The sequence below is a fragment of the Oryctolagus cuniculus genome, chromosome 4 (assembly GCF_051225735.1).
Source record: "Oryctolagus cuniculus isolate XC-2025 breed Fujian yellow rabbit chromosome 4, ASM5122573v1, whole genome shotgun sequence".
Taxonomy (NCBI): Eukaryota; Metazoa; Chordata; class Mammalia; order Lagomorpha; family Leporidae; genus Oryctolagus; species Oryctolagus cuniculus.
The window spans coordinates 52,307,787-52,331,028 of NC_142870.1; the positions used below are offsets into that span (position 1 = coordinate 52,307,787).

At 40.9% G+C, this 23,242-nt stretch overlaps 1 protein-coding gene across 4 annotated transcripts in view; it reads left to right on the forward strand.

Moving 5' to 3' along the window:
- CRYBG3 (crystallin beta-gamma domain containing 3) overlaps positions 1-23,242 on the forward strand; it is a 133,404-nt gene that overhangs the window by 61,679 nt on the left and 48,483 nt on the right. For all 4 annotated transcript variants that reach the window (XM_089330687.1, XM_089330688.1, XM_051859382.3 and 1 more), the window contains 8 exons: positions 614-658; positions 1,836-1,951; positions 2,896-3,043; positions 8,966-9,102; positions 10,622-10,736; positions 12,214-12,249; positions 17,256-17,386; positions 20,771-20,897. In XM_089330687.1, the coding sequence (XP_089186813.1) occupies positions 614-658; positions 1,836-1,951; positions 2,896-3,043; positions 8,966-9,102; positions 10,622-10,736; positions 12,214-12,249; positions 17,256-17,386; positions 20,771-20,897 (855 nt within the window). The remainder of the gene's footprint in view (positions 1-613; positions 659-1,835; positions 1,952-2,895; positions 3,044-8,965; positions 9,103-10,621; positions 10,737-12,213; positions 12,250-17,255; positions 17,387-20,770; positions 20,898-23,242) is intronic.

The following is a 23,242-nucleotide window of genomic DNA, read 5'->3' on the forward strand; positions in this document are numbered from 1 at the left end:
AGTGTTACACATCATAGTTGGGTAACCATAATTCATAATAGCTTAGTATATATTGTATGAACAAACAGAAGAAAGATGCTCCAAGCCTCCAGTCTTGAAGTATTTCATAGAAGAGGAAATGTTGATTATTATGTTTTGGTCAGTACAAGTTGTATGCATGTATTAAAATGTCACACTGTAGCCCATAAATATGTACAATTAGTGTAAATTTAAAAAAAATGTTTTTAAAGGACTCCTGGCTTTTCAAGATCCTCTCAATATCACTTCTGCCTAGAAGCCTCCTTGCACTATCTCCTCGCCTCCATGGTGGTTCTGTTTCCATAACCTGGTGTTTTCTTTGTATCTAACCTGTGTATCTAACTTAGTTTCAGCTTAGAAGAGTAATTCCCATGTAATCATCCACTTCCCCCTTCTGATCTATGCACTTTCTGAGGGCAGAGACACACATTACTTTCCCATATGTTTACTTTTTTCTTCCACATTTCTAAGGAAAGACTTTGCTCAAGTACATCCCCTACGTAAATATGTGATAAATTGGATTTAAGACTACTAAGAATGTGAACTGTATGAATTTCCACTGTGAAGACCCATTTCTTCCATGTTTATATTTCAGAATGTTGACAAACAAATTCTGAGATGTAACCCAAGACCTGGGAAGGTAAGCCTGACTTTCTTAGGCAAACTAAGATACAAGGTGACAAATACGATTACTTTTCAGATTAGTTAGTTACAAGATGATAATTTTACTCAAGGACTTAACATCTAAAATAAAATGAGTCGAATATCCCTTATTGGGAATACTTGGGAGCAGAAGTGTTCCAAATTCTTATTTTTTTTCTTTCAGATTTTGAAGTATTTCCAAATTTATAATGAGATTATCCGGAGAAGGGACCCATGCTTAAACAGAAAATTCTTGTGTTTCACATACACCTAATATATATATGTAGTCTGAAGGTCATTTTATGCAATGCTTTTGATGTCTGTTTAGCCTGTGACCTATCAGGAGGCCAGGTGTGAAATTTTCAACTTTTGAGACCAACATTGTGGCATAGTGTGCAAAGCTGCTGGCTGAGATGCTGGCATCGCATTTGGGCTCTGTTTGAGCCCTGGCTGCTCCACCTCTGATCCAGCTCCCTACTAATGGCCTGGGAAAGCAGTGGAAGATGACCCAAGTGCTGGGGACCCTGCACCCATGTGGGAGACCCAGAAGAAGCTGTTGGCTCCTGGTTCAGTCTGGCTCAGCCCTAGCTGTTATGGCCATTTGGAGAGTGAACCAGCAGATGGAAAATCTCTCTCTAACTTCTGACTTCCAAATAAATAACTTAACAATTTTTCAATTTTTGTGTCTAAAGGTCTAAGAGTCTGGTTCAGTTTTTAGATTAGGGATGCTCAACCTCTATTTGCTCTTAATGTGTTTAGAATATTATATTTTCTATATTTTAGGACATTTTACAACCATAGATATGTGTTTTTAAACAGATTAATTGTTCAAAAGGCAGAGTTAGAGAGAGAGAGAGAGAGAGAGAGAGAGAGGTTTTCCATCCGCTGGTTCACTCCCCAGGTGGCCGGAGCTGGGCCATTCTGAAGCAAGGAGCCAGAAGCTTCCTTCAGATCTCCCATGCAGATGCAGGGGCCCAAGGAATTGGGCATATTCTACTGCTTTTTCAGGCCATAGCAGGGAGCTGGATCAGAAATGGAGCAGCCAGAACTCAAACTGGCACACATATGGGATGGCAGCACTGCAGGCTGCAGCTTTACCCCACTACACCACAGTACCAGCCCCAGTAAATGCATTTTTAAAATGAGTTTTTGTGGTTCCTTCCTGCGTGCTCTAGATGGTTATTTATGATCTCCATGGAAGTAGATATAAACAAGAGGTCTACTGTAATATTCCTGATGCTACATCATGGTCCTTTCCAAATGGAGTATTGATAAAAGTTATAAGAGGCTGGTAAGTAATCTCTCCAAATTTTACAACATGTTTTCTGAAATTGTGTCTTCTTACTGTTTATGCTGTTTGCATTTTTTATTAAAGCATAAACACCTTTCCTCTGGTTTTTTGAGATTTTTGAAATAGAGCATTATAACATGTTCTCTTACTATGGCAGAAAATATAGGCTGTTTTCAGTGCTTAAACCTGTCAGCCACAAGACCTAACACATACAATCGGTATAATCACTGCTGTCTTATAACTGCACTGTTGGCAGTGTAGGATCTGCAAGTTGAGTTGAATACTAAATGCTTCAGATGAACGAAGCATAGCTTTGAAAATGAGTTCAGAATCTGTGGGATGCTAAGGAATGTGGGGCCCACACAGTTCAAGTCATGTGTATAGCAGACGTGCTCAAGAAATGAAGGATTCTTTGTATGGTCCAAACAGGAGGGAGAATCTCATTAGTTACTGTGGACCATGTCTCATGGGCATGCTGGAGGCAGAGTTTCTTTGTCTAGTGTTTGGGTTACCAACCCAGTCAGTTTCATGTAGTAAGCAGTAGGCTGTGGTGTTGTCAACATATCATAAACCAGGACATGTGTTCTGTATCATCCAGCAGCAGGAACATTATGGTAAAAGTTTAATTTGGAATTATTAAACTATTATTTTTAATACAGATGTATAGCTTTGTATATATATCTATTAAATAAATGCATTCATAGAGACATAAACTTAACATTGTAAAAGTATTTTTATTTCCCAGTTGTATGTATTTTTATTCTTAGACTATTTTCATTACTTTAATTAGCCTATGTCATTGTTTGAAAATTAGGACCGTATGCTAATAATGGAAGATAGCCCAGCTTAAAACATTTAAGTAGATGAAATGGTCTGTGACTTTCTATTTTATGTTTCATTTCTTAAAAAAATTATCACTGATCATTGCACTTTTATTTGTCTAGCTGGATTTTGTATGAGAAACCACATTTCCAAGGTCAGAAATGTGTGTTAGAAGAAGGTGAAAAGGTATTAAATCATGACTGGATTCTTCAGAACAGAAAACACCCACAAAGAAACTTTGTATTGGGTTCTATCAAGCGTGTCTTAAAGGTAACAAACTGTAGATTTCTCCAGAGTTGTTATTTGTTTTTTTCATGTTGTGCTATGGCCTAGCAATGTTTTGAAATGCTTGCTACTATTTTATTGACTTTATTCATTAATGTTTTGATAATCTTTTGAATTTATATATATAAAGTGTTGGAGTAAATAATACTTTAAAATATTTACTGTAGACTGGCCTATCAAATTATATATATATATATTTTAAAGATTTATTTATTTGAAAGGTGGAGTTTCAGAGAGGCAGAGGCAGAAGCAGAGAGAGAGAGATCTTTCATCCACTGGTTCACTCCTCAAATGGCTGCAACAGCTGGAGCTGGGCCAATCTGAAGCCAGGAGCAGGAGCCTCCTCTGGGTCTCACCTCGCCGGTACAGGAGCCCAAAGACTTGAGCCACCTTCTGCTGCTTTCCCAGGCTATAGCAGAGAACTGGATAGGAAGTAGAGCAGTAGGGTCTCATATGGGATGCCAGCACTGTAGATGGTGGTTTTACTTGCTACGCCACAGCACCAGCCCATATCTACGTATCTTTCTATCTATATAGATAGACAGCACTGGCCCATATATATATCTATATATCTATGTCTATATCTATATATGTAGATAGGTAGATAGATAGATCGATATATATGCACACACATACGCACACACAATTGAGAAAACGCTATCTATATGTTTAGGAAAAGAGCCAATATTTCCAAATTATCTTCCTCTAGTGTAGTTTGTCAGTAGTTTCTCCTTATCTTCAGGGAGATACATTCCAAGACTCAAAGATTTCCAAAACCCTAGACAGTACCACACCCTATACTAGGAATCTTCTTAAGGGTCATAGAAAATGGAATTAAAAGATAAGTTTATTTTGGTGCAAAAAATTTTTTGAATTGGAAAGAGGAAGGTGTTGTCTTTATTTTCTGTTTAGCAAATACTATGCAATGCTAAGATGAGGAAAATTTACAATAATAAAACATTGTGTAAGAAGTTCTGTGATGATTTAGAAGAGGGGTGAGAGTGATTAGGACAGATCTCAGATAAGGACAGAATTGTCTCATTATTAAGATTTTTTTCATGTGGGAGTATAGGTACACATGTGACAGTTAATGGATTTTTTTTTTTCACATTATTGAAACCTATGTACTTAGAATCTGTGAATTGAGGCAAACCCTATTATGATTAGGATCAATGCTATTGAAATTCTTGATAGTTAGAAATATCCTATATAAAACGTTAAGAGAATACAAGAAAATTCAAGTTATAAAGAGACCTCTGCATGTATTTTGTGAGTCAATACTTCTTGCAAAACTATACACAAACATATATTTACCAAATGTTTGCATTTGTTTCTGGACTCCGTACTGTGGTGGGCAGTGGGAATAGAAAATGCGGGTGAGATGTGGCCCCTTATTGCTACTTAAAATAAGAGACAGCTGAGTCAATGACCATATGATGTGAAAAGCGCTCTGTGCAGTGGGCACACAAGGGGTGCTTCGCCTCTTAGGAAGATGTACCTGATTAGTATCCTGAAAGGGTGAACTTGAATTTGGCAGTGTGGGACATGTGAGGGAGCTCCTGAGTGAGCCAATTCTGTCAAATACAGAGATGACCTTGGCACTACAAGGAGATTTCAGATTTTTAAAGTAGCCATTTTTATTGAAAGACTGAGTTGTAACCTGTGCCATTCTGCAAATAACATTTGCATGTTCCCCTAAATAACATACTAGAAATTCCTTGAAATGAGTAGTTAGTTTGTAGGTGGACTTTTCTAAGATTTATGTAACTTGGGGTTTTGTGCCTTTCTTGTGAATATTAGGCACCATACCAGGCCCACTAGTGGAGGCTGGGGAGGAATAAATAAGATACAGCAAACAACCACTTCCTCAACCCCCTAAAAATCAAACAACAATGAAACAAATTCAGTCTGGTGAGCATGGGTATTTGAATGGATATTTGCATGTCCATTATTTGCTTAGAATATAATAAAGAATAAGTCATGCTTGCATTTTTTAAACTTCCCTTGTTTTAAGAGTCTTTTTTTTTTTTTTTGCTTGAAGTGTTAATGCCCACATGTATTAAACAGGTAGTAATTTTTAGTGAGGAAGGAAAATAAAGCTATTGAGCATTGAATGGAAAAGTCATTAGCATTGTTCTAAATAGTAATGATCAAGCAACAAACTGCTTCCTTTTTCCAACCTTTTCAAACTTCTGCCTATTGATAGTTTCATTTTCATGGCAGTTGTTGCCATGACAGATGCAGAGGCCTTTGTCAACTTTATCTTGTTTCATCAACTTATAGTTGCACACATTTGGGTAGTCAAAACTTTAATGTCACGAATAGACATTTGGCTTAATGGTAAGACCATGCACCATATTGAAGGATCTGGGTCACACTTCTGATTCTAGCTACCTAGTAATGCAGACCCTCAGAGGCAGGAGGTGATGGCTGTAATTGTTGGAGCCCTGCAACTTAAGTGGGAGACCTGATTTGAGTTCCCAGGCCCCAGTCACTGTAGACATTTGTGGAGTGAACCAGCCGTTGGGAGTTCCCTTCCTCTTCCCTCTTTCTCTACCTCTCAAGTTAAAACAAATAAATAAAACTTTAATGTCCTTTAAGGATTATATTTTCACAGCGGCTTTGCTTTGCTGTGAAGGGTATTACAGTTACCATCAGTCATCAACAGTTACAGATTCTACTTAGGTGTCATCTTTGCTTCCAGTGGAATTAATTGGGGGTGGGGTTGGCAGTGCCATTAATTTTTTCTCAAATTAGAATAAATGAGTATGGCAAATTACTGTGTTTCCTGTATACTTAGCATTTTTTTTAAGGATATGACATTTTTCTTTTGGCCTTCACTAATGAACCAAGAGAGAGATCTGTTGTTAGATCACAGCCTGGAGGTGTCTTAAGTAAGGTGGAAAAAAATATATTTTCTTTCTGTTTTTGTTAAGTGTAATTTATTTCTACCCTGTTTCCCCTCCCATATTCCTGCTAATACTGTAATGTGGGATACTTCAAAAAAATTATGGAAAATGAAGTTAAGATTACTTCTGTGCCAAAAGATTTTATAATCCATGCATACCAAGGGTCTTCAAAAAGCTCATGAAAAGTTGTATTATAAAACAGCTATGAATGGATTTCATAAATTTTGTACAAAATCAACTTTTTTAAAAAAGATTTATTTATTTATTTGAAAGAGTTACTCAGAGAGAGAAGGAGAGGCAAATAGAGAGAGGTCTTCTATCCATTGGTTCACTCCCCAATTGGCTGCAATAGCCAGAGCTGCACAGATCTGAAGCCAGGAGCTTCCTCTGGGTCTTCCTATGTGGATGCAGGGGCCCAAGCACTTGGGCCAACCTCTGCTGCTTTTCCAGGCCATAGCAGAGAGCTGGATCGGAAGTGGAGCAGCTGGGTCTCAAAGCGGTACCCATATGGGATGCCGGCACTGCATCTAAAATCAACTTTTAGTTCAATTTTCCATAAGTGTTTTTGAATTATCTTTATAGTATAAACCTACAAGTTTCAGCAAGATTTGTTTGTAAAGTACAACATGACTAGAAAGGTCTGGGGAGGAGTCATACGTGAACTTAAGAAGTCTTAGAGGCTGGCGCCGCGGCTCACTAGGCTAATTCTCTGCCTTGCGGCTCCGGCACACCGGGTTCTAATCCCGGTCGGGGCGCCGGATTCTGTCCCGGTTGCCTCTCTTCCAGGCCAGCTCTCTGCTGTGGCCCGGGAGTGCAGTGGAGGATGGCCCAAGTGCTTGGGCCCTGCACCCGCATGGGAGACCAGGGGAAGCACCTGGCTCCTGGCTTCAGATCAGTGCAGCACGCCGGCCACAGTGGCCATTGGGGGGGGGGGGTGAACCAACAGAAAAGGAAGACCTTTCTCTCTGTCTCTCTCTCTCACTGTCCACTCTGCCTGTCCAAAAAAAAAAAAAAAAAAAAAAAAAGTCTTAGAGTGAACTGCTTACTTTTGCTAGGTTACTGCAAGGTGTCCACTAGTTGCTCATGTTGACTACCTTGGTCCATGGAGAATTGTCCAAGTCCTCCCAAAGATTCTCCCATGAAAAGAACAAAACTTCCCTGTGAAATACTTTTCAGTCTACTTCTAGTAAAGATAGATGAGAACCTGTGCCTTCTTATCTTTGTCTGTTTTCATTTTTCCACACTGTCATCGTGTTTTTGTTGTTAGGCTTTTCCCTTCTGTGTTGTTGACTCCTGAATGCCTCTAAGCTTTTTCTCTTTGAAAGTACACCACCCAAACATTGTTTGTATAACACAATGCAGAGGAAACTTGTTTGTGTGAGACACTTGGTTATGTATTCTGTTACTCTCTACCTCAGGTCCCTAGGGGAACATTCATAGGGTGTTAGTGAAAATCATGACACTAGATTTCTATTATAAATAGCGTACTAAAGAGCCTTGAAGATTGACTGGTGACTGTTCTGGACATTCTGGATAGTTCTGAAATGAAACTGTAAAAGGAAATATGCTTTTTTATTCCATGGAAAATTCTAGGTTACACATCATAGTACATTGCATTTTAGAACTAATTCTCTGGAAATGAGACATAAACTTTTACATATTGATGACAGTGCTTGAGAACTTAGTTTAAGAAAAGGCTGAAAGATCAGATTATGTTTTTAAAACTATAAAACTTAAAAAATTATATTGTTCAATCTCTAAAAAGTGCCATCTCTGATTGTCATTGCATTTACCTATTTTATTAAGGCAAATTAATTTGAATTTCACAGTGTTATAGGTAGGTGAGCATTATGCAATTAGATACTTCTGAGTGCTAACATAGATTGTGTTTTCAGGCAGAAGCATATCTGTAATTTCAAAGAAGGGGGAAAATTTGTGGCTTTGATTCTTATCTAAGAAAGGATAAAATCTTTCTAAAACTAGAACCTGGCTATTATAAGAGATTTTCGAGTGATAAAGAATATAGAAAATTATCCCACTTGTTGAGATTGGAGAAACATCAACAAAGCTGCAAGGCCAAAATAGAGGTGGAGACCGCTTGGAGTCTGGCCTGGCTGTAGAGATGTGGGGACTTCGAGTAGCTCACCAGCATGGTGCTGTGTTATAAGGCAGACATGTGAATGTGGTGCAGATGGGTCTTGAAGCCAGGAGTGTCAAGGGGAAATTATAACTGGTTTAGTTGTAGAAAGAGCAACTAGTGCTTGACTTGTGGCTGTGACTTGGTCCATGGTCTGGGCTTCACCATGGCCATGATGGTGGGAAGAAGTGAGTGACACACAAGTGAAATCATAAGGTGAAGCTTGACAGGACATGGTGACAGTGGGTCCATAATTTTTAAAGACCCATTACAGAGCGCAGGGTCATATTTCACAATGCCTTTCTTCAAAACAACTTGCACTGAAGAAAATAGAGTCCCACAAGTAGGAAAACGGATTTCCTTGACCCTCACCTCTGATTCCTACTTCTTTTGTCAATGTAAATTAAATAAACACACTGAAGGGGTAGTGCCTCTCCATTATTTATTTTTTAATGTTCCCCATGAGATCAGCTTTTATTTAACTCCCTTCCTCCTTTTTGGCTTTGTTATGCTTCGAAGAAGGAAGACTTACAGACATTTGGCACTCAAATAGTTTGTTAACTCTGAATACTGCTTCATGGTGTAAGTTCTTAAAAAAGTGTAAAAAAAAATCTGTAGAATAATTTTCCCATCCATAACGTTTATAATTTTCATGTTATTAGCATATCACTTTAGAAAAGCTTATTTTAAAATAGATAGAAATTGAAACAATGCCTTTCCCCAACTTTTTTTTTTTTTTTTTTGTGAAGAAAGTTAACAAGGAGAATAATTGTGACTGGGTATCCAGGGCATTGATACTGGACTGTGTGTCTCCTGAAAACTTAAAAGCCAAATTACTTGTGTTTTTTTTTTTTTTTCCAGGATTGCAGCATTCCAGAGATAGAACTTTGCCCACAGTCTGACCCAGCATGTTGTCCCGTCTTCATCCAGCGAGCTGTGCCCAATTTGGAAGAACTGAATATCCCCAAGTCTGTGTCCTTCACTGTGAAGTCAGGAGTGTATGTATCAGTTTTGCTTTGCTGTGGTGATTGATGACCAACAACGGTAGCTTTATTTTCATAAATCAATAGGCAACAGGCATATTTCTGAAGTTTTAGCCTATTAATTTTGTTTATACGCCTGTATATCCAAGAAAGACAACTGTAGGAATTAAAACAGATTCTGTCTGTCTTTGGATCGAGTTAAGGCTTTGATACATGACTCACAGGAGTAGCTATAAAATTCTCAGATGGCTTTCTTAATAGATGGATCCACTGTCTCTTCACTCCTAGAACTTTGGAATTAAGAAACAAAAACCATACCTGACCTGGAATCCTGGACCCTGAACTCCTTCCAGGATGCCTAAGTGTTAATAATTACTGAATTCCTCTGCTGTGCTAGCCATATGTCACTTATCTTTTGGTTATTATTCCTCTGTTTTAATAAGTAGGTGATGCTGTAATTTTTCTTTTATAGGCAGAGTTAGACAGTGAGAGAGAGAGAGAAAGGTCTTCCTTTTCCGTTGGTTCATTCCCCAAATGGCTGCCACGGCCAGCGTTGCACTGATCCAAAGCCAGGAGCCAGGTGCTTCTCCTGGTCTCCCATGCGGGTACAGGGCCCAAGCACTTGGGCCATCCTACACTGCCTTCCTGGGCCACAGCAGAGAGCTGGACTGGAAGAGGGGCAACCGGAACAGAATCCAGCACTCCAACCGGAACTAGAACCCAGTGTGCCGGCGCCGCAGGCAGAGGATTAGCCTAGTGAGCTGCTGCACCGGCTGATGCTGTAATCTTGATAATAATGATGAGAGTACCTGCTGTTAAGCATACATTTGATACTAGGCTTCTCTGGTTCCAAAGGCATCTGTAGGACCATAGTTCTAAGTTCAACCCCGGATTGTCTCATCTCAGAAATGCCTATGGATGCCTGGCTCAGCATGGACTTCTCCCTTGCACTGTTTTTATCTGCTCCAATGATGGGGGGGAGCATGTGTCTGTGTCTCCTCCAACTGTGAATTAGAACTCTTGGTAGACCTGGTAATTGCCCCATCCATGGGAAATGTCTGTAATTATCCAGCTTGTCTAGAAGATAGATGGGTCTTTTGGGAATCTTATTTAAAATACTGTTCCTGAAGCAACTGGTAGAACTGACATCAATTCTAAAAATCTGGGTCAAAATGTAAAATGCCTAGTGGATCCCCACTCTAATTGCCCCAGTTTAAAAAAACAGTGGAATGTGTTAGAATGGTTTTGAGTTGCCAGTTACATGAATTAAAGATTCCACATGTTTTAGGTGTTAGAAAAATTATAGGAAAACTAATGCCTGGCACTTGGCAAATGTATTAGACTTATTATGGATAGTGTATCAATGTAAATACCTAGTAACATGTTCAGTGTTGTTTTGGTGTGCTATCTGGTTAATCACTTTGTGTTGTACTAGTGTCAGTCTGTGATAGAGAATCTAAATGTCTTTTGCTTACTGAGCCAGACTAAAATGTTGTTATTATATTTTTAAATGACCATTTTTTTTCATATTTAGTTGGCTTGCCTACCCAGATGTTAATTTTAAGGGGCAAGCTACAGTTCTGGAGGAAGACCATGGGCTCTTTGAGATTTCTGCAACAGAAATGAAGTCACTGCAACCTCTTCAAATGGTAAGCAGACTTAAAAAAAAAAAAAGAAGCAGCATTCTTCCCATTCTAAAGAACTCATGACTCCACAATTAAGTCACTGTGACAATTGCTCATTCATCCCCATCTCCAGACATGAATATGTGAGCAATCTGATTGGTAAACTGTATAATTTTGTTTCTTTATATTACAGAGAATACATGTGATACATTTCTGAATTTACTTGGCCAAATTAATTACTGTACATGGCAGTTTCCTTACAAGCATTATTCTGAAAATTCTGAATATTTCATGAAGTTCTAAATTTGTTTTGTTGATGCTTATTAGAAAATTAAATGTAGTAAGTTATACTCTTCCACAACAGTAATGAATGGCAAGCTCAGCCTTAATAATGAATGGACAGTCCCATCAATATTTACTTCCCTAAAGATAAAAAGTGCCTGCAGTAGTTTTATTGTTGTTGCAAGCATTTTTAGTGGCGAACTGTTCAACTAAATGTTGGCTCTGTCAAAACCACTTTTGATTGTCCTATGCCTTTAAAGAAATAGCAGGAAAAACTAAGAAGTTTTAAGAAACATGATCCTGTTGAATGGCATTTGTTTTGTTTTGTTTTTTATTTATTTTTTTGACAGGCAGAGTGGACAGTGAGAGAGAGAGAGAAAGGTCTTCCTTTTGCCGTTAGTTCACCCTCCACTGGCCACCACGGCCGGTGCGCTGCGGCCGGCGCACCATGCTGATCCAATGGCAGGAGCCAGGTGCTTCTCCTGGTCTCCCATGGGGTGCAGGGCCCAAGCACTTGGACCATCCTCCACTGCACTCCCTGGCCACAGCAGAGTGCTGGCCTGGAAGAGGGGCAACCGGGACAGAATCCGGCGCCCCGACCGGGACTAGAACCCGGTGTGCCGACGCCACAATGCGGAGGATTAGCCTAGTGAGCCGCGGCACCGGCCCTGAATGGCATTTGGAAGAAGAAAACTAATAGAATTCAGATTTTTTGGTAAGGAATAGGTTTCTTTTTTAATTCAGTACAACTGTGAAATCACAAAGACATCAAGTGTGATTAAAAAGTGTGGAGAGGACAAGTGGGGTTAGCTCAGTGCTGTAATTTAGAAGGCCCAGGTAACTGTAGGAAAGACCACTGAAATGACTCAGAAGAGTACTGTGCCCCGTGAGATTTCTAAATCAGCTTGCAGTTCGGTTCTTCAGACACTGTGCAACAGGACTACATTAACTGGTCACCTGTGCTCAAGGCCCGAAGCCTGATTACCTTCCTTGTAGTAGCTCTAATCTTCAGGGCATCCTTTTAAGATGGCTTGCCCCATATACACCAAGGTAGAACAGCCTGGCTTGGTTTTGAGTTGTAGTTCTGTTAGAATTTAAAATTTACCACAATTTAAATTTGGTATTTAATCTTCACTAGTCAGATTTTAATATAACCTACCTATGTCACTTACTTTCAAATATTTATATACCTAATATTAAAATATCTTGTTATCTTTAGGGAGGACTGAAAGTGGAAATGCCTATGAACTTAAAGGTAAGTCTTGAATGGCTTTTGTAGTGAGCTAAAAACGTGTGAGTATTGATCATTAACTATTGTGTACTATTTGAATAAAGCAGCTGCTTGCTATGTGATAATAACCAGCTAATGGATGTTGGGGTGAGGGAAGTGGCTGCACAGGATGTTTGCAGGGGGCCTGCATGTGGGTAGGCATGGGGAGTGGGGTCAACTTGAAATGATGGAGGTCTGTGCCAACAACCCAGTCAAACCGCAAGTATCTACTGCAGTGTGGACAGTTGATAGGTTTTGTTTTGTTTTGAGTTGGTTTATTTGAGGTCAGGGCTTAAGATAGCATTTAGATACTTGAGTGGGTGAATCTTACAGATTCAGAAGTTATGCTCAAGAAAGAGATCAAGAGTGATCAGAAGGAGGTGATAGCAGGCTCTTGCCAGATGGATGTAATGAAATGTAATGGATGTAATGAACACGGGGGTGGCAGTGGTGCCCATTTGGATCAGTCACACTGATGAGGTACATGTAGGGAGACACAGAAGGGAAAAGAATTACAGAATGTATGTGAAGAGAGAGAGGAAGAAAACCAGTGAGATGAGCAAAGATGAAAACAGGCCTCCTTTGGCAGCACCCCCAAAGGCAGATATGCACACAGGGATGCACCTATCCTTTTCTTTCTCAAAACAAGACATAACTCCTCCAACCCTCCCTTTTGGGGGCTTCTTAATTTATGGAGCTATCATTCTGTCAGTCACATAGATAGGGTCACATGCATTTGAGTGTATGGGCATAATTCAGAAAGTTCGGAAAATGGTATTAACAGATAATGCACATTTTCCTTGAACTTTTGAAGTACACTTTTATCTAACACCCCTTGACTATAGGTTTTTGGAATCAAATGTATCAGTTTTAAAAAGTACTTATGCCTGGGTTCCGGGGTTCCACTGTCTGAGTTACTGTTTTCACTGTGGATGTGGTCAGAATGGTTTCAGAGCTCCCAAAGGATTCTGACATGCAGCCAGAGTGGCAGACTACTGCGGTGATGGATGCAGAATTAGCTGTGACACTCTCAGAATGACCGCTGTCAGTCCGCCAGTCTGATGAATCGGAACTTTGGAGAGCACCATGCTTTCTTCTTGGCTGTTTGCAGTCTGACGACTTGTACGTGTATATGAATCCATTGGGTATCATAGTTCATCCCAATCTGCAAACTTTGGGTATTATTTTATGGCTTCCTCATGAAAGAGTTGCTTTTAATTCATCTTACATAACATGTACTGAACCCAAATCAAACTTTGATCATTTCAAATGCAGCACCCTGTGAAAATATAGTAGAAAACAGCAGATTGGCATGATGTATTTTTTTCAGTCTTTATAAAGGTATCAGTTTTTAGAAATATGAATATATAACTTGTTAGGTAAGTGTGTTTATTAGCAGGGGGTCTTATTCGCCAGGGCCTCAGATTGCCAGTTGTGCACAGATTACATCATTAGCATAATAGGGCCAAGTGATAGAATGTGGATAGAGTGATGCTATTATCACTAGCACTTCTGCAAACTGAAGGCAGATGGTACTTCAGAAGTAAAGGACGGCACCAATCCAAGTTTAAAATAAGTGGAATGTTGGCCGGCATGGCGTCTCACTTGGCTAACTCTTTGCCTGTGGTGCCGGCACCCGGGGCTCTAGTCCGGGTTGGAGCACTGGATTCTGTTCCGGTTGCCCCTCTTCCAGTCCAACTCTCTGCTGTGGCCCAGGAAGGCAGTGGAGAATGGCCCAAGTGCTTGGGCCCTGCACCCGCATGGGAGACCAGAAGAAGCACCTGGCTCCTGGCTTCAGATCGGCGCAGCGCGCCGGCCGTAGCTTCCATTTGAGGGGTGAACCAACGGAAAAGGAAGACCTTTCTGTCTGTCTCTCACTGTCTAACTCTGCCTGTCAAAATAAATAAATAAGTGGAATGTTAACAACTTGTGTTCTGCCAAAGTTGTTACAAACAGCCCCCTTTTGATCAAATATCCATTTTTTAAAATTTGTAATTTTCCAACCATTTCTTATCTTTGGGATGTTTTATGTTTAAATTCAAGCATTTTCGCCTGTTTCTTAGAGAAGAGCAGTAACTACAGAAGCAGTTAGTAGTTGTAAGAAACCATATTATGTTTCCTCAAAACAGTGGATAATTTATCATTATCCCCTGGAACCTCAGGAGGTTTTCTTATAGGGAAAATTCAGTAAATATAAGGCAAGTCTGCATTGTACTCTAAACAGCAGGACAGACTTTACAAATAAGCCGAGAAGGCTTAGAGGAGTGGCGGCGGCCAGGCCCTGTGGGGCCTCTGCTGCCGGCCAGGGCCCACTGCGGTGTCAGGTACCGGCACCTCCCAGGCGCGCCCATGTCCTCCCAAGCCCAGAGCCTGGTCATTCCCAAGGACCACGACGACGATGATGATAAACTGGAGGGTCTTGAAGTGGCCAGTCCCTTCTCTTTTAAAACAGTTTCTGAAAACCAAGAACCTCAGCCTGTCCAAAGAAGATGGGGGCCCCAACAGAGTTTATCCAAAGGAAGCCTCTAGGCACCCGCTGGGATTTGACCACAAATCCCCAGCCCCCCAAACCCAGGCATGTGGTCTGTACTGTCAGCAGCCTTTTTTGGAAGGCTGGTCACCTGCGGATGAGGAAGAGGAGGATGACGACACCTGTCTGCGGTCCACCGCGGGGCAGATCCGCAACTCCAGGGTCTCGGCCAACGCGTTGCCCTGAGGCACGGAGTTGACACCGCTTGAGCTCTCACCCCCGTGAACGCCGAGAGACCCCAAGTCGTGGTGGCTTGCCGGAGAGTCCCTGGGAAACGGGCATGTGTGGATGCTGCAGACGAGCTAGGAAGCCCGAAAGATGAAAAGTCTACTCCGAGAAGCAAGCTGACTGAGGGAGGTTTCCAGCAGAAACGGTGAGGACGCTCAAGCAGAAATTAGGAAGCAAAGCTTGGCCAAGGAGGAAAGCTACTTCCAAGGCCTGGAATCCGTGGTGCAGCACGTGGAGCTGAAGACGGACGAAACGGGCTGGAAAGGCAGAAAATGACGCCATGAAATCGAAACGAGACTTGCCGCGGGCGTCGGTCTCCAACTGCACGCGGGAGAATGAAGCCCTCAGGCCGGCCTGTGCCGGGGCGCCAGCCTGACAGTGGTGAAGCCAAGCACGGACGTGGCCCCGCAGTACCTCTGCGTGGTCTCCAACGGCACCCACGCATCCATCAAGCAACTGGTGTGGAGGCGGGGGCGGGCAAAACGTTGGATCTCGTTGCTGAGATCCTTCACTCAACAGACAGGATTTCAGAAATTCAGGATGAGGAGGAGAACCCTGGAGGATCAGCTCCTGCACTGCTGCTCAGTGTGAATGTGCCATTGTGTCTTTAGCAGCAGTCGTGGGGCCAGTGTTGTGGCCTAGCGGGTTAAGCAAGCAGCCTGCAATGCTACTGGCATCACATGTGGGCACCAGTTAGTATCCCAGCTGCTCCACTTGGCACCCAGCTCCCTGCTAAAGGTCTGGGGAAGCAGTGGAGATTGGCCCAAGTGCTTCAGCCCCTTTACCCACGTGGGAGACGTGAATGAGGATCCTGGCCATTGTAGCCACCTGGGGAGTGAACCAGGGGATGGAAGATGTCTTTCTCGCTCTATCCATATCCTCTCTCTCCTTTCCCCTCCCTCCCTCCCTCCTTCTCCCCTCCCCAACTCTTTCAAAATAAATAAATGAATCTTAAAACAGTAGCCCTCACCCAGAGTAAAGGGGATGTGTCAGGAGCCTCATTTTAAGAGCTAACCGTCTCCTCTGCCCTGCGGGAGGATGGGTTCCCGCCATTCATAGGCCGTTCTTGCTGAAAACCTCGCTGCTGTACAGACTCTGATGATCTATTGGGAGAGATTTTTGTAGAAGCCAGTGATTTAAAAACAAAAAAAGATTTGTTAAACATGAAAACTGCAGGGGCAGCGCCGTGGCTCACTTGGTTAATCCTCCGCCTGTGACATCTGCCTCCCATATGGGCACCGGGTTCTAGTTCCGGTTGCTCCTCTTCCATTCCAGCTCTCTGCTATGGCCTAGGAGGGCAGTGGAGGATGGCCCAAGTGCTTGGGCCCTGCCCTGTGTGGGAGACCAGGAGGAAGCACCTGGCTCCTGGCTTCGGATCGGCGCAGCGCTGTTCGTAGCACAAATTAAAAAAAAAAAAAAACTTTCTTAAAAAAAAAAAAAAATGAAAGCTGCAGTTCTGCATAAGTCTTTCCATGACTGGCCCAGAGCATTGATTTTAAGCCAAGTTCCATTGATTGTCCCTGACTCCCAGGCAGGGGAAAGACAAGAAGCCATGTCTTTTTTGCCGTCCTCATTGTCCTCTGGGTCACACTGGCCTCTTACAGTCTTCAGGGGGTGGCTCTCGTCAGTGGCTGGAGTGTGGAGGCAGCACTAGGAGGACACTGCTCTCTGCCGTGGGAATCTTGGCAGGTCATAGACATTCCATTGTTGTGAAGCCTTCTAAGTCCACCTCTGTGAGCTTTCAGGTTTGAAAAACCTTTCAGCAGGTGCTTTCAAGGGGGCATGCTGTGAGGCTGAGACTTGAACTCTGTGGGCAGCCTGAAGGTCTTCCAGCTGCCTCTCTCTCTGCTCTCCTCCACAGGAAAGGATATAACATGCACCATACCCCATTTGGGCTGTTTTTATGTTGATATTATTTTTTTAAAATAAATTTTCATTTCCAACTCCTGTTCCAGTTGACAGCTTTCTTGTTCAAATAAATTCCAGCATCCAAGAATCAGTTACGAGTTTACTCTCTGAGCTGGTCCTAGAATTTGGGTGACCAGAGCAATATAATTATACTAAAGTGTTCATATGAGAGAAGCATTAAAATTAAGATATTTTACCTTTATGATGATAAGGACTCATTCCTTGTGAATATCAGACACTAAGTATATATGTTGTGGTCTTTATTGTTACTGAAGTAATATGTGTCCTAAAATATGAACATGTTAAATTTTTTTATATTTTTCAGGTTATTATTTATGAAAAACCTCACTTCCATGGGAAATACAAAGAGTTTAGTGAACATATAGATTCTGTCCCTAATTTTTTAAAAAATGATGACTTTCATGGAATTGGATCAATTCGTGTCATTGGTGGAGTGTGAGTGTCATATTTTCAATTTTTGATTTAGTAGCCTGTTTTTGAAGATTGGCACGAAAATGCACTAGGCAGAGCAAAAGCACCCTGTATTAGCGTAAAAATATATATCCTTTCTGTAATATGGTGAGTTAAAAATATATTAGTTACTGATGGCTTTCTGTGAACTCTTGTTGGTATCAAAGATTTTAAGATAGATTAAATATAAAAGTTTCTAAAGCTTCAACACTTAGTATTTCTAAACACAGTGTGGAAACAAAGAATTGAAGAATAAAATTAGTTTTTCACAGGTTGTGAGCATGAGTAGGAGTCCAGTTTTTATTCTCTATTCTGCTGATCTGAGATGATTCAGGTACCAAGGACCTTGCTAGTAGGCTCTTCCTCATTCAAGGGGAACTTTGACATTGGTTGCCGTTTTCCCATGAGCAGCTATTGAAGAATCCCTCTAAGAACGCCGGGTACAGTCTCGGCACACATATAAGTATCGCTGACACACTTCAGTCTCAGCAGTACCTGGGGCAGACATCCCACGAAACGTGCAGCTCAGCCGGGATGTGTCTTTGTATTCGTGTCCTGGCAGATAAAGCTGCGGAGAAGAAACTTTCCTCATAGCTTCTTTGGCATTGTCAGCCCAGTGCTGGAATCTGCCTGCAACCTTTGTTGTCTCATTGTTGATACACTGGTTGTCTTGGAAGTTGGGTCATTTTAATTTAAGCATCAGTATCTCATGATGTTTGCTGTAACATATTACAACTTGTTTATACTACTCTACCAAAGGCAGCACTAAAATCATTGTATTCATGGGATGTAAATGATTTGCCTAAGGTCACTGAAGTGTCTATATTTAGAACTTAGACTTGGCAATGTCTGACATTAAGTTACTTGACAGTCATCCCAGCCTAAAGGTAGGAGACTGATGTATAATATATACCACTGTAATACGTAGGTACATCATATCAGTAACTGATCTGATACACTGGTAATAATTTAATTCCTTGTCCCTGAATTTTAGAAAAACTTTCCAGGGCTAGAAGAACGAATATGGTTTGGATGAACACATTTTTGTTGTGTTGGGTTTATTTGTTACATTCTTTGGTTTGTGAACACACATGATTGTTATTAACCCTGCTAGGAAATATTTTTGCATTTCCCTCACCCTTTGGGATAAAAATGTTTTTCCTATTAACTAGATCAATTTAAAACTGGTCTACTTCACAAAAAATTATCAGCTAAAATTCAGAATGATGCACATTGCTTTTCTCTTAAGATTTTTGCAACTATTTTATAGAAATCTAAAGAAAATAAGTCTTGACTGTAATACAGTACACACATTTTTATTTTATATGACAACTACAGGAGAAAAATTTAAATGTCCCTTCTCAAAAATGAACAACTGACTTCATTACTTTTTTACCACTTCTATTTTTTGCTTTGTTTACTGTTTATCTGTTCCTCATTGCTGTGGAATCTGGGGAAAGTGCAACTGTTGTTTTTTTTTTAATTTTCCTCAGATAACATGTACATTTAATTATCTAAGGTTGATAAATAAAGTGAATCTTCAACAAAACTTTGTTAAGAAAATCTTCAGAAGGCTTTTGAACTCTCATTATGTAACAGATTTACTACTTATAATCTGTCCTTTAACATTAAGGTCTTTTATACCTTTTATTCCTTTTTCCATTCACATATAATTAAAGCATGTTTTGAGTAGTTACATTGCTTTATAAAAGTAAGCTTAGAATTTTGTGAAGTTTCTTGCGAATTTTATTTTCACAAATAGTTTAATAAATAAACAGTGTTGGTATCTTTATATACTACACATGAACTAAGTTGTTTTCATGTTTATAGGGTTACTCCAACTCAGGTGAACACCCTTTACCCCTGACCAAATCGTACATATGCTTACGCACAGAAAGCAAGAGGGAGCTAATGGTATTGAACATTATTATTTGTGCTCCATGAAAACAACTCTTTAGACTGTTTTTTTATATATTTGCAACTCTAGTAGAGAAAGTAAAAACAACAGTAGGTAGCCCTCCTAGCCTTCTTTTTTGTCAAGCTCCAGAGTTCTGAAGTCCCCAACCCTGGAGCTCAGAACAGGCATCTTTGGGATCTGCCTAGTTGGTGGGAGTCCCTCTCTCACTAAACAGTACAATTGAGGCATATTTAAGCAAGTCATCATGTTTTATGAACCATCTATGTCCATGTTTCATTAGAAACTATGTATTCATAAAAAAGATGAGTTTCTGGGCTGTTGTGACATAGCCGATAAAGCTGACACATATAAAGCCAGAATCCCATATGGGCTCCAATTTGTATTACAGCTGCTCCACTTTATTTTTTTCCTTTTTAAAGATTTATTTATTTGAGAGGCAGAGTTAAAGACAGAGAGAGGGGTCTTCTATCCGCTGTTTCACTTCCATATGAAAGTCTCCCATATGGCACTTGTTCGTGTCCTGGCTGCTCCTCTTCTGATCCAGCTCTCTGCTTATGGCCTGGGAAAGCAATGGAAGATAGCCCAAGTGCTTGGGCCCCTGCACCTGTGTGGGAGACCCAGAAGAAGCTCCTGGCTTCAGATCAGCTAAGCTCTAAGCATTGTACCCATTTGGGGAGTGAACTGGCAGATGGAGGACCTCTCTATCTCTCTGTAACTCTACCTCTGAAATAAATAAAATCTTAAAAAAAAAAAAAAAGGCAAGGAACCTTGTTGCTGGAAAATACTCTGCCACAGTGCTTCCTGTTTCTATAATAGCCACTGATAGAATGGTGGGACCAGCATTTCCACCCATAAGTATTTATAGACGTCTTTGTATACATTTAGGGCACCAGTTAGGTCACTGGGGCTAATACCAGCTCTGTCTCATTTCCCAGTTGCTGTTTACTGAACTCTTTTATTGTTTTTTAATCTGGAAGCGGTGAGAAGTTTGCTTGATTTAAACCCAAAATCATTTTTAATACAGTAGTCATTTTGTGATGGCAGAAAGCTTAATCAGTAAAATAAGGATAATTATCTTTGAATCTCAGTGTGGTTTGTAACTTTTCTCATTGTCAATATGTGCTTTATATTTTCTTTTTCTTTACTTAGCAAACTGTTCTCTGAGTACATTGGGATGGATCAAGTCATGCCACAAACATGTAGAGAATATTGCTCTGTTGCAGTTCTGTAGTTAGGATTTGTTGGGAAAAGCCTGTGGACTGTAAAAGTGATTGATCTGTGAAGCACAGGCCATTTGTCTTTGTATATAAAAACATAGCAAGTAGGGTTTTTTCAAATATGGAGATGAACAAATCTGTGCTTTATCATGATTTTTTTCTTTTGCTCTCTTGACTGTAGTTTTCTTGATGTTGACTATAGCTTATTACATTGTGTACCCAATGTGCTTCCAGGTGGGTTGCCTATGAGAAGGAACATTTCAAAGGCCAGCAGTTCTTGCTTGAAGAAGGAGACTTTGAAGACAGTAATGCCTACGGGGCATTAAGTGCTCCCATCCTGTCTTTTCGGTACTTACAAGCTGTAAGTTAGCTTCCTTACCTTTCATTCTCTACCTGTTTATCTTTTCATGAAAGTTGGGCATGATTACTGATAGAACATGAGACTATAAAAAGTTTCTAATGTTTGAAAGCGTCAGACTTCACGGATTATATTGACCATTTTTCTTAACTGTCATAATATAGAATATTTATATAAATGTTTCCCTTCATTAATTCCATCATATTTTGAGCACTTGCTTCATATAGCATCAGATGTTGAAAATATAGTGGCCAGGAATTCAGTCCCAACAGCCCAGAGCAGGCAGTCTGGTAGAGAACATAGCACTTTTGCAAAGCTTGAGGTGTTTGACCATGACTGGATTAAGTGCAAAGTGCTTGGAGTACCCAGAAAAAAGGCCAGCTCGTCAGTTACCCCACTGGGAGCAGAGAGAGTTTCATGGAGGAGATGATAGCTGACCTGAAGTTTCAAGAAAGAATTAACCAAGTGGACAATTTCTAGTGAGAGTGAGAGGGGAAAGTAGGTGCTTTTTAGTAAGAGATTAACACACATTGATGTGTGAAGTCAAGGCTGTAAGCCAGTGGTTCTCAGCTGGGGTTGATTTTAGGACTTCAGGGGCATTTGGCTGTGTCTGGGGGAAGGTTTAGATTGTCCTTTGGGGTTGGGGTTGACCTAGTAGACAGAGGACAGAGGTGCTGTTAACTCCTACCATGGAAAGGACAACCCCCAGCAATAGTTACAGAGCTCGAAATGTTAATAGTGCTGAAGTCGAGAGACTCATGTGTAAGGGAGATTGTGGTGTGCTTGGAGAACTGGGACTGAATAAGGAAATTGGGGAGACCTTCAGGAAGTGAGTCTAGAGCCACATAGTGAACGTCCTCTGCCATGTTGAGGAGTTCAGACTTTTTTCTTTTTTTCCTTGTGTTGACAATGAGCCACCGATAGACGTTAGACCTAGTGAACATATTAGATCAATGGTTTAGGGAGACCTTTTTGGTGACTATATTACTTTTTTTTTTTTTTTTTTTTGCCAGGCAGAGTTAGAGTGAGAGTTAGAGACAGAGAGAAAGGTCTTCCTTCCGTTGGTTCATCCCCCAAATGGCCACTACGGCCAGAGCTATGCTGATCTGAAGCTAGGAACCAGGAGCCAGGTGCTTCTTCCTTGTCTCCCATGCGGGTGCAGAGGCCCAAGCACTTGGGCCATCCTCCACTGCCTTCCCAGGCCACAACAGAGAGCTGGACTGGAAGAGGAACAACAGGGACTAGTACCTGGCACCCCAACCGGGACTAGAACCTGGAGTGCCGGTGCCACAGGCGGAGGATTAGCCAAGTGAGCCAGTGCACTAGCCTATATTACAATTAAAGCTGGAGGTGAAAGATTCAGAATGCTATAGCACTCCAGATGGAAACTTATGAAGGCACAGATGTTAGAGAGTTCTGAAGATACCAGAGCTGGGCCAGGTTGAAGCTGGAAGCCCAGAATTCAGTCTAAGTCTCCCATGTGATGGAGTGACCCAGCCACTTTAGCCTTTATCTTCTGACTCCCAACCTCTGTATTAGCAGGAAGGCAGCATTGGGAGCCAGACCTGGCACAGGAACCCAGTACTCTTGAAAAGAGGTGCTTGTTTCCCAAATAGTGTCTTAATGCAAGTCCAAAGACTTGCCTTCTAAGTGTCTACCTGGAGTCCTGTCACTTTCTGAACCTTTCGCCTCCAGCTTTATCTTCCTCAGTCCATGCAAACTATTGATGTAGTTACCACAAAAGTCTTTCTAAACCACTTAAAATCTGTCAGTGGCTCATTGTCAAGAAAAATAAAATCTGAGCTGCTCAACATGGCATGAGGACATTGACAAGACCAAATACTTGCCACTCCATGAACTTTGTGAGATATTCTCTTACAGAAGCTGAGGAACTAAAGGTTAGGTACTGTGCCAAAGTGTAGAACTGAGATATAAGGGCAAATCTACCCTGGAGCCCATGGCATTTTATCCATTTTCTTGTTCCAAATGCTTATTAGACTTAAAAAGCACCTTAACAATGGAAAACAATTTCATTTGGTCAAAGGCTTATTAACATCTCATTTACACCTATTAATGTAGGGCCACACATATTAAAAGATAAGTATCTGATTTTCAGATTATTTATAATTTAAATGTACACTAAAATATTTTCAGATGAAATATAGTAAAAATGGTCTATATACAACATAAAATTAACACATGTATGGAGGTAATTCAAAAGTTTGTGGGGGTAGCTGGCATTGTAGCATAGCAGTTTTTTTTTTTTTTTTTTAAGATTTATTTTATTTATTTGAAAGACAGAGTTACGGAGAGAGGTAGAGACAGAGAGAGAGGTCTTCCACCCACTG